Source organism: Ascaphus truei, unplaced genomic scaffold (genome assembly GCF_040206685.1).
Source record: "Ascaphus truei isolate aAscTru1 unplaced genomic scaffold, aAscTru1.hap1 HAP1_SCAFFOLD_3538, whole genome shotgun sequence".
Lineage (NCBI taxonomy): Eukaryota > Metazoa > Chordata > Amphibia > Anura > Ascaphidae > Ascaphus > Ascaphus truei.
In genome coordinates, this window is record NW_027456550.1 from 1 (window position 1) to 15,178 (window position 15,178).

At 49.5% G+C, this 15,178-nt stretch overlaps 1 protein-coding gene across 1 annotated transcript; it reads right to left on the reverse strand.

Moving 5' to 3' along the window:
- Positions 1 to 4,283: 4,283 nt before the first annotated feature.
- Positions 4,284 to 14,563, reverse strand: LOC142483675 (uncharacterized). Its single transcript, XM_075583688.1, has 5 exons — positions 14,234 to 14,563; positions 13,174 to 13,242; positions 8,876 to 8,929; positions 6,594 to 6,647; positions 4,284 to 5,714 (listed from the first exon to the last, which is right to left on the reverse strand). Exons 1-5 carry the CDS (start codon positions 14,246 to 14,248, stop codon positions 5,139 to 5,141), a joined length of 768 nt encoding a protein of 255 aa, XP_075439803.1. The 5' UTR covers positions 14,249 to 14,563; the 3' UTR covers positions 4,284 to 5,138.
- Positions 14,564 to 15,178: the final 615 nt, after the last annotated feature.

The window sequence follows — 15,178 nt, forward strand, 5'->3', positions numbered from 1 at the left end:
GCATATAATAATTATTATTTTTTCTGAGTTTGGACTAGTATTACTCAGTCAATGTTTATCTTAGGGAGCTTCAGCCAAACCCGACTATCCCTGTCAGGCTCCAAACCACGCCCCTCCACTCTTTCTTAAATCTGTCTCAGCGTTTCCCCTACTGAAATCCCTCTCCTGGCTTCCTATCAAATCCCGTATCTCACACTCAATTCTCCTCCTCACTTTTAAAGCTTTACTCTTCTGCCCCTCCTTACATCTCAGCCCTATTTTCTTGCTATGCACCATCCCGACACTTGCATTGTACCCCCTTTCTATCTAAAGCTCTCTCCCTCCTTAAACCTTTCTCACTGCCCCACACCTCTGGAATGACCTTTAAAACCCACCTTAAGACACACTTGCTTAAAGAAGCATGTGAGTAGCACCGTGGATAATACTAAACACATGATACATAAAGCTTGGCCCCCTGCAGATGCACTTACCAGAATGCCCTCCTACTGTCTCTGTAAATTCTTCCTACCAATTAGATTGTAAGCTCTTCGGAGCTCCTCTTCCGAAATATTACTTTTTGTATGAAGCACTTATTCCCATCATTTGCTATTTGTATTATTTGTTATTTACGGTATATGATTGTCACGTGTATTATTACTGTGAAGCGCTATGCACATTAATGGCGCTATATAAATAAAGACCTACATACATACAAGTCTGGTTATCAGGCATCTCAATGTTAGAATAGAAGGATTGTGGGGTGGGGACAGAAATCAGGTCTCTTCGGCTCAAAGCATGCTGGGAGCTGTAGTCTTAGCACCTCCTCCCAGCATGCACACATTTATTGGGGCAGTGTTAGGGGCTGAGGAGGAGATATGACACATAAAAGGAGCAGTTAGGGGAGGAGCTGCTTTGCGCGTTATTATAAAGGGAATATATGAGAGTTTGCACCTGTAACTGCCTCTGTTTCATATTTTCTTTCTGTTAATTACATGAAGGATCAAGGCACAAAACATGATATAAATTTAATAAGAATAGATATGACACGGCCTTCTCCTGCCGGCACCTCTTAGTTTTATTTCCTCTTCTGTTATCAATATTCTGTATGTCCGGCTACAGGAAGGGTCAGGAGACAGGGAGGACAGAGGCAGGAGGACCCCATCTGGCTCCGGCCTTGCCTGTCCCTACTAATACAAACATACAACCCCTCACTCAATAACATAGCCCTAATCCCATGTGACAAGGAGGGGTAGGACAAGCACTGCTATCCTTCCTCTGCAATATAGGATGGGATCCTTCCCCCCCCCCCGTTGCTGTGACTCCTGTATGGGATGATACATGGAGGAGATGCTGCAGGAGAGGAGGAAGCAATCAGAGGTCTCTCCACCTCCCCCTGGGTATCACTGCAGCTTTCTGCCTGTCTGAGAGTCACAGCCCGCAACTATCGTCTGTGCAAGTCTGTATAGTAAAGAGGGAGAGATGACCACGTATCTTGATAATAGTAATTTTGCCCATTACTGTGCTGTATGTGTTTGGTGGGGTGGGGGAGCTGTATTGATGTAAATGTAGGCCATGTTTTTGTTTTTTTAAATACAGGATTGGTACAGCAGGCCAGCGGGGACAACCCAAGGACCCCCAGCCACCCACAGGGACCACCTGAGGAACCACGGGGGACAGCTGCGGGGAAGAACCAGTGGCCCCACAGCTGTGGGGGTCCCAGCCACCCACGGGGCCACCCGAGGGCCCCCCAGACACCCGTGGGAATCACCCCAGGGCCCCGAGACACCCGCAGGGACCACCTGGAGGCCCACAGAGCCTAGCGGGGATAACCCAAGTCCCCCAGACACTGGTGGGCACCCCCAGGGTGAACTGTGGAACCTGCGGAAACCCATCTGGACTACTGGGGCCCCCTGCTGGACTGCGGTATTAATCCTGTGTGTAAAAAAAATAATGGTTTCATGAATATTGTAATGGTTTATTAGGGACCTAGGAGGTGGGTAGTGGGGCTGTTATGTGTATTTTTGTTTATTGTGGGTAGTGGGGGTGGGTGAATGGGGTATTGGTCCCAAGGAAGGGTGTTTAGGCCTACCGGGTGGGGGGTAGCGGGAGGGGTTAACCCCTTCATTACCTTAGCGATATTAACCGCTAAGATAAAGAAGAGGTTAAGTCATCCTGCAACCCCCCCGCAAGGCCTAAACACCCACCCAGGGCCAAATACCACCTTCACCCACCCCCGCTACAATAAGCCTGGCACGGGTGTATAACCCCTTCATTGCCTTGGCAGTAATGAAGTTGCCTGTAAATGCATTTTTTATGCATCAGATTCATGCCGGGGGTCTCTGGTGCTGATATTAATGGATTTCATCTCCGGGACACATGCATTTTATTTTCATCGCTGCTTCACCCCACCTTCTTGCCAACTTTTGTGGCAGGACAATTTGGAGAAGAAACAGCCATTTTAAAGTGGCGATCAGCCGCAATAAGCTGATCAGGGCTTATAGAATTGAGCGTGTTTGAAAAACCGGCGATCAGTGCCAAAAAGTGGCTTATCGCCGCGCGTCTGCCGATTTTTATTTTTTTTTTGGCAAAAAACCCGGTAATTTTTGCTCTTATCGCCAGCTTCTCTGGGCTTACTCGCTGCTTACTGCATTAGGGCCTTAGGGAGGATTTGTTCTTATAAAGTATACCAAGTTTGGCATAGGATTTGGATGTCAGGGTATCAATGTGCAACCCAAATGTTAAATGGGAGTTGAACTATATGCCCAGATATTTCAAACAAGTAACAGGGGCTAGGATGGTATTAGAGTTGGTTTTTATCTGAAGCTCTGTCATTGGAAGCTTTAGCAATTTAGCTCTGGTCCCAAATACCATTGTTACAGTCTTGTCAGTGTTTAAACTCAGTTTGTTTTGGGAAATTCAGTTTCAAGTCTCAAAAAATCAGATTGAAGTATGTGTTCAAGGTCAGAGAGGCGAGGGCTGCGTGCATATAGGATAAGATCTAAGGCCTCTCACAATAACCCGTTAGGAATATTAATTCCTCATCTATCCGACATAAGTATAAAATATACTCTAACCAAGACCCCTAATACAGAGTTACCCACCTTATACGGGAGCAGCTGCCAGACGAGTATAGTAAATATATCTTATTTCTTTTACCACTGGAGGGCAGCGTGGAGTTACAAGGAGTGGCGCCCGTAAGGACGACGTGCCAGTGAGACGGAAGGAGATGCGCGCACACTTTTATGTGAAACGGATATATTTGGGGAGGGATTTAGTAGTCTGAGTGAGAAAATTGATATTTTGTCACAATGGATAAATGTAAAAATTAACCATTTAAAAATGCACAGATTTTATCCACCTTTTGGAAATTGGGGATGTTGCCTAAAAGTCTGAGAATGCATAAAGTGCCACCCATGGGCTTTAATGAAGCAGCATTTGTGGGCTAAAGGGAACAGCATTATGTATAAAGGTATTTTGGACTCGATATAAATAATTGAAGCCAAAAACTAATATTAAGTAAATTGAGAATGGAAAAATCTTCAGCACAAACGTACAGAATGTGATATTCTGAGAGATCTTACAGATGTTATCAAATCCCACAATGAATATATAGAAAATGTCTGTATAGAACGAGTCAAACAAGAATATGCCAATAAAACGTTTAATTGGGAGATACAGGGGCGACAATTCAGGTAATTTAGCCGGTCAGCCAGTAGAGCAGGTCAGCCGGTCAGCCGGTAGAGCAGGTCAGCCGGTAGAGCAGGTCAGCCAGTAGAGCAGGTCAGCCGGACAGCCGGTAGAGCAGGTCAGCCGGTCAGCCGGTAGAGCAGGTCAGCCGGTCAGCCAGTGGAGCAGGTCAGCCGGTCAGCCGGTCAGCCAGTGGAGCAGGTCAGCTGGTCAGCTCTGAGATCAGCATTACTTATATCCCCTACACGTTGCCCCCTGCATGTAATGCTGCAGAACAGCCCGCACTGCATATACTGTACATGAGATACTTAACCCTTTCTTTTCGCTCGACTCTAATCTGAATGATTTGCTAATTGGTTTGTAATTAGAGAGATATTTGTAGCAGAATCCCATGTATGTTCTTTTTACACTTTTAGAAACCGTTTTGTGTAATAAAAGATATGACAGATCAGAGGGGCTTCCTGTTTGCACGTGTGTTTTGGCAGAAGTGTATATGTGACCCTATAAACCTGTCTCACACCCGGGCTTGGCAGCGTGACACTAGTGCAGGATCCTGGGGAAGAATCACTGAGCTGTTAGCAATAGATACAACGGATAGAAAAGACACTACACATAGGTTGGATTAAAGAGAATATTTTATTGAAATAATTAATCTCTTTGCTGGTAGGGGCCTGCAGCACATTGCAGAGCGATATAGTAACACGCAGAGCAATGCATTGCAGGCCCCTCCGGCAGCAAAGGGGTGAAGATCAATGCAGGGTGTATAAAGATCTCACTGATAAGTCATGCACAAAGGGCAGTTTGTTGCTGTGATCCAGAGGAAGGCGAAACATAACCCCTGCTGTGCAATGGGGGAAAAAAATTCCTTCCTGACCCCATTAAATGGCGACCGGAGGGTCCCTGGATCACTGCGCAGTGAGATCAGATGGAGCAGCACAGATCAGCGTTATTATACACAGGGGCACACTCAGTATATAGAGATGCGGATGATGGGGCCCTTGTGCCCCTGTGTATAACTCACCTGCTCCCCCATCCCCCTGCATATCTATCCCATTCACCCCCTTTCCTCCCGCATATCTCGCAGGGCCGGCCGTCCATTAGACGGTCGCCTAGCGCGCAAAGGTTTTAGGGGCGCATTAATAATAATTATAATTTTTTACTCTTATTATTTTTTATTTATTTATGGGTTTTTTTAAAATTATTTTTCTTTTTTTTATCCAGTATTTTGGCGCCCTTTTATTTTTATTATGCGTCGCGCTGGGTTGCGGTCGTAGCCCCGATAGCTACGCCACTGTTTATTTTATTATTTTATTTATCTTATTATTATTTTTATACAACTGGGGCGCAAATTTTAAGTTTCACCTAGGGCGCATGAAACCCGTGCACCGGCCCTGCTCCTAGTTCTCTCACCCTCTCATGCCCAATATTCCTATCTCCCTCTAGTACCTGTCCCTCCCGCAGCCTTCCTGATCTTATCTGCCTCTCCTGCTGTTAAACCAACTTCTCAGGGCCCCTAGAATACCCCTGTTTCTATGCCCTGGCCCCTCTGCTACCTGCCCCCGGGATCTTCTCCCGAACCTGTGAAAGGGGAAGCAGCACATCCCTCCACACCTCTCGTATTCCCCTTCGTTGTTGTCCACCTCGTCACCCCACTTGTCGTCCGCCTTGAAGTCCGTCTCGCTTTCCGTCTCGCTGTCCACCTCGCTGTCCGCCTCGCTGTCCGCCTCGCTGTGTGCCTTGCTGTCCGCCTCGCTGTCCGTCTCGCTGTCCGCCTCGCTGTCCATCTCGCTGTCTGCCTCGCTGTCCATCTCGCTGTCCGCCTCACTGTCCGCCTCGCTGTCTGCCTCGCTGTCAGCTTCGCTGTCCGTCTCGCTGTCTGCCTCATAGCCCGTCTCGTAGCCCGCCTCGTTGCCCGCCTTGCAGCCCGCCTCGTAGCCCGCCTCGTTGTTCGCCTCATCGTCTGCCTCATCGTCTGACTCGTCGTCCGCCTCGTCGTCCGCATCATCGTCCTCTAGGACAAAGGGCACCACCTTTGTGCGTCCGCTGACCTGCAGGAGACATGAAGTGTTTGTAACCAGGGACAGTGATACTCTGTATCGCAAGAGTTCCTGTGACACTTATACCCCCTCCCCAATACCCAATTATACCGCCCTCCACAGGGCCAGTACCTGTTATACGCACCTCCCCAGGCCCAGTACCCAGTTATACACCCCTCCCCAGGCCCAGTACCGTTGTACCCACCTCACCAGGCCCAGTACCCAGTTATACACCCCTCCCAAGGCCCAGTACCCGTTATACCCTACACCAATACCCAGGCCCAGTACCCGTTATACCCACCTCACCAGGCCCAGTACTCAGTTATACACCCCTCCCCAGGCCCAGTACCCGTAATACCCACCTCACTAGGCCCAGTACCCATTATATACCCCTCCCCAGAACTCCGTTATATGCCCCTCCCCAGGATCCTTTACACAGACCCTCCCAGACGCAGGACCCCCTACGGTGGAGGTGTAATGCCACATGGGTAGTGGAAGGTTTCTCAGAGAAGGTGTCCATGTGTCACAGCTGTATCATCACCTTGGATGAGAAGTCTCCCTACTCTCTGCCTTTCCTATCTCTCTCCAGTCAGTCTCTCTCTCCACCTTTAATCTTATCTCTTTTATTTATCTCTGTCCCTCCTTACTTTTGTTTCTATGGTTTTCTCCACCCCCCCATGTAATAGGGGCACAAACCTCAGATTTGGGGAACACTCCCATCCCATGAGACCCGAGGAAACAGGGACGCACTAACCTTCATTAAAACATCTCCAGCAGGTTCTGTATTATTACACTGTAAAGTGTTGCAGACTTTTCCATAAATAGTGTCCTGTACAACAGCTAATAGCACAGTGTGTGCGACAGATTCACAGCTCCGCCATTCCCATTTACCTCTAAAGCGCGGTTTCTTGATTCTTCCTCGTCGCTGTCCTCCTCCTCCCATGCCTGTGATACAGAGGATAGTAATGTGATCACATGTATTCCTCACTCCTATACATGTCCTGGTGCTGTATGGGGGGTTTGACGGTTAAGCCAATTGTCCACAGCACTCAAACAGTAATAATCTTCACAACCCAACGTTGCTTCGCAATGTTAGCAACGCTTCATAGTAATAGACTCCTTCACGGCCCGTTCCCCGACAGGGGGGATAGCCGGGACAGGTGTCCCGAGCCAGGTGTCTGTGGGGGGCCCGGCCGGCGCTGCAAGCTGGGTCTCTAGCCTGTCCAGCTGCCAGTACTCTCGTGGCCAGGTCCCGGATCTCCCTCTGCTGTAGGCCTCTTCTTTCTGTCCCACGCCGAGCTTCCAATGCCGGCGCACCTCTCTGATGTCAGCGTGCCGGAAGTAAGCTTGGCCCAGTTTCCCGCGTGCGCCAGCGTTAAAAGCACATGGGACAGAGAGACCTGCAGCTGCGGGGAGAGCCGGGGCCCGCAGAGAAGACCTGCAGAACTTGCAGGACCAGCCGGGGCCCCTGGAAGGGGGGGGAGAAGGGAGGGAAGGGGGTGAGAAGGGTGAGGGGGGATAAAGGGGGGGGAGGAGGGGAGGGGAAGAAAGGGGGGGAGGGGGGAAGGAGGGGGCTTTGAAGATGTGCTGCTCAGGGGTTTGGTGCTCTTGCGTCGGGCAAAGTGATGTCTTGAGGTGTACGGCAGGGGAGGTGAACGGGAGGGGCGGCGAACGGGAGGGGGGGTGAGGTGGAGAATGGGTGGGGGGTTGAGGCGGCGAACGGGAGGGGGGGTGAGGTGGCAAACGGGAGGGGGGGTGAGGCGGTGAACGGGAGGGGGGGTGAGGCGGTGAATAGGAGGGGGGGTGAGGCGGCAAACGGAAGGGGGGGTGAGGCGGTGAACGGGAGGGGGGGTGAGGCGGTGAACAGGAGGGGGGGTGAGGCGGTGAACGGAAGGGATGTTGAAGGGGAGGCGGGGTGAGGCGGTGAACGGGAGGTGTGTCCGCGGTAGGGTTGACGGGGAGGGGTGGTGATGCGTGTGTGGTGGCAGGGTAGATGACCGAGTGCGTCTGCAGTTCCGAGAGGGCGTGCGTCGTGTGAGTAACAGAGGTTGGTGTGTGGGAGGCGCGGTGAAGGTGAGCTGGGTCGACATTAGGGTGTGCGGGCCATAGAGGGTGGCGGAATGGCATTGCTGAGGTGAGGGGAGGTGTGGGTAAGCGGTGAACGTGAGGGGTGCTGGCAGACTACAGAGGAGTGCGTGCGGTACCGAGAGGGCGTGCGTCGTGTGAGTACCAGAGGTTGTGGGGTGGCAGGCGCATTGAACGTGATATGTTCCAGGATCCACAGTAAGGTGTGAGGGACAGAGAGGGTGCCGGCGTGGCATTGGGGATGTGGTACAGAGGAGTGTGTGCGGTCCAGAGAGGGTGTGCGTGTTCGCAAGTGGTGAGGGAGGGAGTGAAGACGCGCTGATCGTGAGGTGTGGGGCCACGTTAGAGAGTACGGTGTGTGGTCCCGAGCGGCATACAAATTGGGTTGAGGTGGTGGTGAGGCGGTGAACAGAGGTGTCCGAAGAGGCGTGCTACCGTGCGGTGTTGGGTGCCGGGGGTGAGTGTTGTGTGAGGGTGGGGTGCAAATGCATAAAATGGCATATAGTTTGTTTCTAAGAAGACACTGTACCTGAGTATTCGGCAGGGGATGAGCAGTGGGGTTATTTTATTTTCTGATGTGAGAGCAAGCAGTGAGGCGTCAAAATGGCTCCCAAAGCTCAGTGAATCTTGGGAGAGTGTGGCAGTGGTGTAGGTGTGGTGAGCGAAGGCAGCAGGCCAATGAGAGGTGTGCGGGGGCGGGGGTGCCGAGGGACCAATCAGATTGGCCTGAGGCTGAGTGACGGACCAACGGACCAATCTGATTGCCCATAAGCACTGCTAACATACAACGTTTTCAAAAAAATATATATAGATATGTTTGTATCTCACTCTCGCGCTCTCTTGCTCTTGCTCTATCACACACACACACACACACACACACACACACACACACACACACACACACACACACACACACACACACACACACACACCTTTTTTAGGACTCTAGCACTGTAGCACTGAGAGTCTTCGCAAACACATAGAGATACAGCGAGACATGAAGGGACACAAGATACACTCAAAAGGAACATGAAAAATGACACACACCGTGTATGCGGCAGATTCACAGCTCCGCCATTCCTATTTACCTGTGAAGCGCTGTTTCTTGCTTCTTCCTCGTCGCTGTCCTCCTCCTTCCATGCCTGTGATACAGAGGATAGTAATGTGATCACATGTATTCCTCCCTCCTATACAGTACATGTCCTGGTGCTGTATGGGGGTTTTGACGGTTAAGCCAATTGTCCAAAGCACTCAAACAGTAATAATCTTCACAACCCAACGTTGCTTCTCAATGTTAGCAACGCTTCGGAGTAATAGACTCCTGCAAGGCCCGTTCCCCGACAGGGGGGGATAGCCGGGATAGGTGTCCCGGTCCAGGTGTCTGTGGGAGGGCCCGGCCGGTGCTGCAAGCTGGGCCTAACCTCTAGCCTGGCCGTCTGCCAGTCCTCTCGTGGCCGGGTCCCGGATCTCCCTCTGCTGCAGGCCTCTTCTTTCTGTCCCACGCCAAGCTTCCAATGCCGGCGCACATCTCTGATGTCAGCGTGCCGGAAGTAAGCTTGGCCCAGTTTCTCGTGTGCGCCAGCGTTAAAAGCACATGGGACAGAGACCTGCAGCTGCAGGGAGAGCCGGGGCCCACAGAGAAGAACTGCAGAACTTGCAGGGCCGGCCGGGGCCCCTGCAGACACCGGGCCAGGCCGAACCATCCACAACGTAAGTCTGTTTTTTTTTAAAGTATTGGGGGGGGGGGGAGTGGGTGTTGTTTTTATATGCATGGGGGGGGGTTATATGTATTGGTGTCTTTTAAATATGCATTGAGCTATTTTTTCTATGCATTGGTTTCTTTTTTTTATTTGCACTGGGGTTTGTTTATATGCACTGGGGTTTGTTTATATGCACTGGGGTTTGTTTATATGCACTGGGGTTTGTTTATTTGCACTGGGGTTTGTTTATATGCACTGGTGTTTGTTTATATGCACTGGGGTTTGTTTATATGCACTGGGGTTTGTTTATATCGATTGGGATTTATTTATATGCATTGGGGTTTGTTTATATCGATTGGGGTTTGTTTATACGCATTGTTTTTTTAAAAATGTATTGAGTTTATTTTATAAGCATTGTTTTTTTTGTACACCGAGAGGGTGCATGTGTAGTGAGAATGAGAGGGAGCATATGTCTGTATATAACCATTAATGTGTGTATCTGAGTGAGTGTATGTTACTGTCTGACAGTTTCTATGTTTGTAAAGCATAATGAGAAGTGTGATTGTGTGTGCGCGTATGCAGTGGTTGACAAATCACCAAAAAATCTACTCGCCACCTAGTACCAAATGTGTGCTGCTTGGGCCAATATTTACTCGCCCGGGGGTTAAATCCACTCGCCCGGGGCGAGCAAATGTATAGGTTTGTCGAACACTGCGCGTATGTATATATATATATATATATATATATATATATATATATATATATATATATATATATATATAGTAGTGTGTGTCTGTGCTTCTACAAGAGTATCAATCTGTGTGTATTTTAGTGGGTGTGTGTGAATATAACTGATTGTGCGTTTGTATTTTAGGAGCAGGAACCTGTTGGTACTCCGTTCCTGCAGTTTTTTAGGAGCAGGAACATGTGTGTTTGTATACTGTAGGTGTGAATATATATATATATATATATAGGAACGAAACTCTGTGCCGCTATCTCTCTCTCTCTCGCTCTCTTGCTCTATCACACACACCCCTACCTACACACACACACACACACACACACACACACTTTTTTTTAGGACGCTAGCACTGTAGCAGTGAGAGTCTTAGCAAACACTTAGGGGGCTATGCAATAAGCAGTGATAAATAGTGATAAGTCATTTTAAGAGCGCAAAGTGCTCTTAGAACGTAACGTTACTCCGAGCGCTATTCCCTAAGCCGCGCAAACAGGCCCTTTGCGCTCTAAAACTGACTTTTTCCTGGAAAAAAGTCCAACTTTGCTCGTACGATGAGCTGTTTGCGCTGAATCCTGCCCTTCTGCGGGATTCACTAAGCAACGCAAACTTATTGTACTTATTCTAAACACATGAAACATAAAGCTTGGTCCCCTGCAGACGCACTTACCAGAACTCCCTCCTACTGTCTCTGTATGTTCTGTATGTTACTTTTATGTCTAAAGCACTTATTCCCATGATCTGTTATTTATATTATCTGTTATTTACTTGATTACCACATGTATTACTACTGTGAAGCGCTATGTACATTAATGGCGCTATATAAATAAAGACATACAATACAATACGTGAACGTTGTGCTGAATAAAGCTCACCAGCTAAAGCAGGTGATAAAAAAAGCAGGACTCTGAAAAAATTCTTTGTTTAACTTTTTACAGGCGCAAAACCCTGGCTGACCCCGAGGGAGGCCGGGGGTCGCGCGGGTGTCCCCGGCTGACCCCGCGGCCGTCCCGGGGTCCCCGCGGGCCTGCGGTACCAATCTTGTGCCTACAAAAATACTAAACATTATCTCTAACTAAATACACCCCCCTAACACATACAGTACAATAATGTGCAAAATAACTATTATCCAGATATGGGTAATAGATTATTTGTCCATTATTAAATACTACATTAGCATACCTAAATAAAGTAAATAAAAACAGTAGCCAGCTAATCCAATGAATACAAGCAGTAATAACATCAACAATGAATTAATTAAACCATTTAACCAGAACGCAAACCCATTGAGCTTAGTGCAAAGCCCCCATAGAGATACAGCGAGACATGAAGAGACACAAGATACACTCAAAAGGAACAAGAAAAGTGACAGATCTAGTATAACAAGAGACAGACATACGCAGGGTTAATAAGAAAAGAGACAGTCGGATGCTCACAGAGAAATGATCAGATAGATAACCTGTTTCGGTGACAGAATCAGGACAAGTTCCAATAAAAGCCAGACACACTCCGGGTAACAACGTTTTATTTAAACACCTGGAATCTTGACCCCTCCGCCTGTAGTTTGGGAAAGGCTGAGGTTTTGGTATCTAAGTGTGTGGGGTTCTCTGTGTCTGGAGAGACCCCTAAATGTTCTCTCTGTGTCTAGGGAGACCCCTAAATGTTCTCTCTGTGTCTGGAGAGACCCCTAAATATTCTCTCTGTATCTGGAGAGACCCCTAAATGTTCTCTCTTTATCTGGAGAGACCCCTAAATGTTCTCTCTGTATCTGGAGAGACCCCTAAATGTTCTCTCTGTATCTGGAGAGACCCCTAAATGTTCTCTCTGTGTCTGGGGAGACCCCTAAATGTTCTCTCTGTGTCTGGTGAGATCCCTAAATGTTCTCTCTGTGTCTGGGGAGACCCCTAAATGTTCTCTCTGTGTCTAGTGAGACCCCTAAATGTTCTCTCTGTGTCTTGGTGACCACTAAATGTTCTCTCTGTGTCTGGTGAGACCCCTAAATGTTCTCTCTGTGTCTGGGTGACCCCTAAATATTCCCCAGTGTAACTTGCTTCAAAATAACCCAGAAAAGTAGCATTGAGCCTTCGGTGACCGGGCGCTATGACCAGAGGGACTAGGCTCTCCCTTACCTGTGAGTGTGGACTATGTCCCCACTGGCCTCTCCCTCCCCCCTCCCCTGGCAGTGAGGGTGACACGGCCGGGGGAAGAACCAGGGAGGTTAGAATTAGACAGAGGCGCGGGGTCAGCCTACGCCCTGCCATGAGAGTCCCGCCCACTCTGCCCTTTATTGTGAATATTGGTAAATATGTTGGTTGTACGTGTTTAAAATAAAAAAAAGAATAAATAAACAATGAAAATGAATAACAGAAATAAAATAAAAGGTGGTGGGAGTGGCGAGTGGGCGCGGCTTATTAACACGTGTGCGTTCCTGGGGCCCATTCTCGCCAGACGGCCGGGTAGGGGGAGTTACGGCCATTGGATCAGGTACCTTTGGCCTTTACCCAATGAGCGAGCACTCCGGCAGGGGGTTGGCACTTATTAGGTTAATTGAAGTTTTAATAGAAAGCCGCGGCCTCGCATCGCCAGACCTCGTGTTTGTGGTTATTTATGTATTGGTTATGGTGGGGTTTGGGACGCCAAGTGTAGAAGGGAAGAGGGGGGGGGGGGGGAGGGGGGTGGTCTCACAGTCTCCGAGGTCATGTTTCTATTTTATCAAATGTTTCCCCAGGAAAAAATTCATTGAGTTACCTCTGGTTTTCAGGCATGTCCTGGGGGAGTTATCACAGAGACACAGAAACGTCGCTGAGTTTGGGTTAGTAACTCCCTTAACCTCTCAGCAGGTGAATTCCCCCTTGGCGCTTAACACGTTAAAAACAAGCGTTGCTATTTCTCTGCATGAAGTTGCAGGTAACTGGAAGAGTTACACAGTGACGGCTATTTCATCACTCACCTTCCTCACCCGAAACGGTATTCTTTTCGGTGTTATTTTCGGCTCCTCTTCGCATATCAATTCTTCGATCTGTATGCAGGACAATGCTTTAAGTCAGGGTTGTGCAACCTTTTCCCCCTGCTCCCCCCCCCCCTCCTTACCTTGTCTCCGGCGTTCTGACGTATATATGTGATATCACTTTGCTATGGCAACGCCACATCATGTGACCTCACAGTGTCATTTGACGCCATGTTGCTGTCGCCAGAAGCCGCTGGAGACAAGGAAAGGGAGCTTACAGAGGCCTTACGCGCGATCGCCGGCATTTAATTTAAATGCTGTGGGGAATAGCGAGGGGCCTCTGTAAGCGCCAAGCCCCTCCTCCGCAAGAAAATGTTGCGCCCCTCGATTTGAGCACCCCTGCTTTAAGAGATATTCTGGGACCCTCCAACTCCTCCATTGGACCCTTCCTCATACTGACAGACCTTGCAGAGCTCAGTATTACCTGCTATGATGCCTCTCAAAATACCATGCTAACTCATTCTGAACATACGTGTCCTTTCTACATGTTACTCAGCTAGTATGACCAGGGCTACAGACAGTTTTCCAGGGGCCCAGGACTAGTTTCCACCGGGGACCCTCGCCCATGGGTCAGCGACCTTGCGAGACATCCCCCCCCCAACCTGTTTTCTCTTGCACTGCCATAGACTACAACATTTCGGCCTGCTGGCCTTTCCCAGGTAAAGTGGATAAACACACTAAAGCCAGTAAAGAAAGGCCAGCAGCCGAAACATTGTAGTCTGTGGCACAATAAATGATCTTTTTTGATTCAAATCCATGTGCCCTTTTCCATCAATCATATTGTATACATTGGACGAAATGCCGGTCTTCCCTGAGACTAAGGGGCACCGGTAAAGGTATCACTACTTATTGTTTTTTTTTTTGGTGTGCAGCAAATCCCCATCATTTTTGCGTTCTCTTGCGCTGCCCCAATCTCACACACCAGCTTGCTCTCTCACCCCCCCTTTTACACTCCCCCGTCACCCTTTCCTTCCCCAAAAGTTGTCCTTTAATCAGATCTTACCTCAGGTGTCTCCATCTCCCTTGGAAATGTTCTGCCTTTAAACTATGCGGCTCCTCTTGATCCGAACTTTCTTAGCTGACCCCTTTTAGAAATCACTCACGGGCGGTTTGGGTCCGAGGGATCTAAAAAATAAGCGACTCCAAAAAGATGTGAAATGGGGCTCTGAGGGGGAGACTTAAATAGTGGAGTGGAGGGTGTGAGGTGGCGGGTCAGTGATGTTGGTGCGTATGGGCGGGAGGCAGCAGGTGTGTGGCGGGTGTGTGAGTGAGGACAGGTGTGTGTTGAGTGCGTGCGGCAGCTGTGAGGCAGAGGCGGCCGGGTGAAAAGCAGAGGCGGAGGGGGAGGCGGGAAGGGGAGGAGGGGAAGTGGAGGGGGGGAAGGGGTGGAGTGGAGTGGGGGAAGTGGTGGAGTGGAGGGGGGGAGTGGAGGGGGGGGGAGTGGAGGGTGGAGGAGTGGAGGGGGGGAGTGGAGGGTGGAGGGGGGGTGAAGTGGAGGGGGGGGGAGAGGAGGGTGGAGGGGGGGGAGAGGAGGGTGGAGGGGGGGAGTGGAGGTGGAGGGGGGGAGTGGAGGGTGGGAGTGGATGGTGGAGGGGGGTAAAGTGGAGGGTGGAGGGGGGTAAAGTGGAGGGTGGAGGGGGGGAAAGGAGGGTGGAGGGGGGGAGTGGAGGGTGGAGGGGGGGGAGTGGAGGTTGGGAGTGGAGGGGGGAGAGGGAGGGGAGGAGTGGAGGGGGTAGGGGAGGAGTGGAGGGTGGGGAATGGAGGGGGGACAGGGGAGGGTGGAGGTGGGAGTGGAGCGGGGGAGTGGAGGGACTTAAGTGGAGACTTAAATACTAGTTAATATAATCTACTTTACGAAGAAATATCTATTAAACTAAGAAATATAATCTATTATACTAAATATCTATTAAACTAATTAATATAATTATTGTACTAAGCAATATAATCT

Excerpts from the sequence above, each read along its gene's own strand:
- LOC142483675 (XM_075583688.1), bottom strand. Across the intron at positions 8,930-13,173 it reads TACCGTTTCGGGTGAGGAAG|GCATGGAAGGAGGAGGACAG; the intron begins GTGAGTGATGAA and ends TCTGTATCACAG. Across the intron at positions 5,715-6,593 it reads CAAGAAACCGCGCTTTAGAG|GTCAGCGGACGCACAAAGGT; the intron begins GTAAATGGGAAT and ends TGTCTCCTGCAG.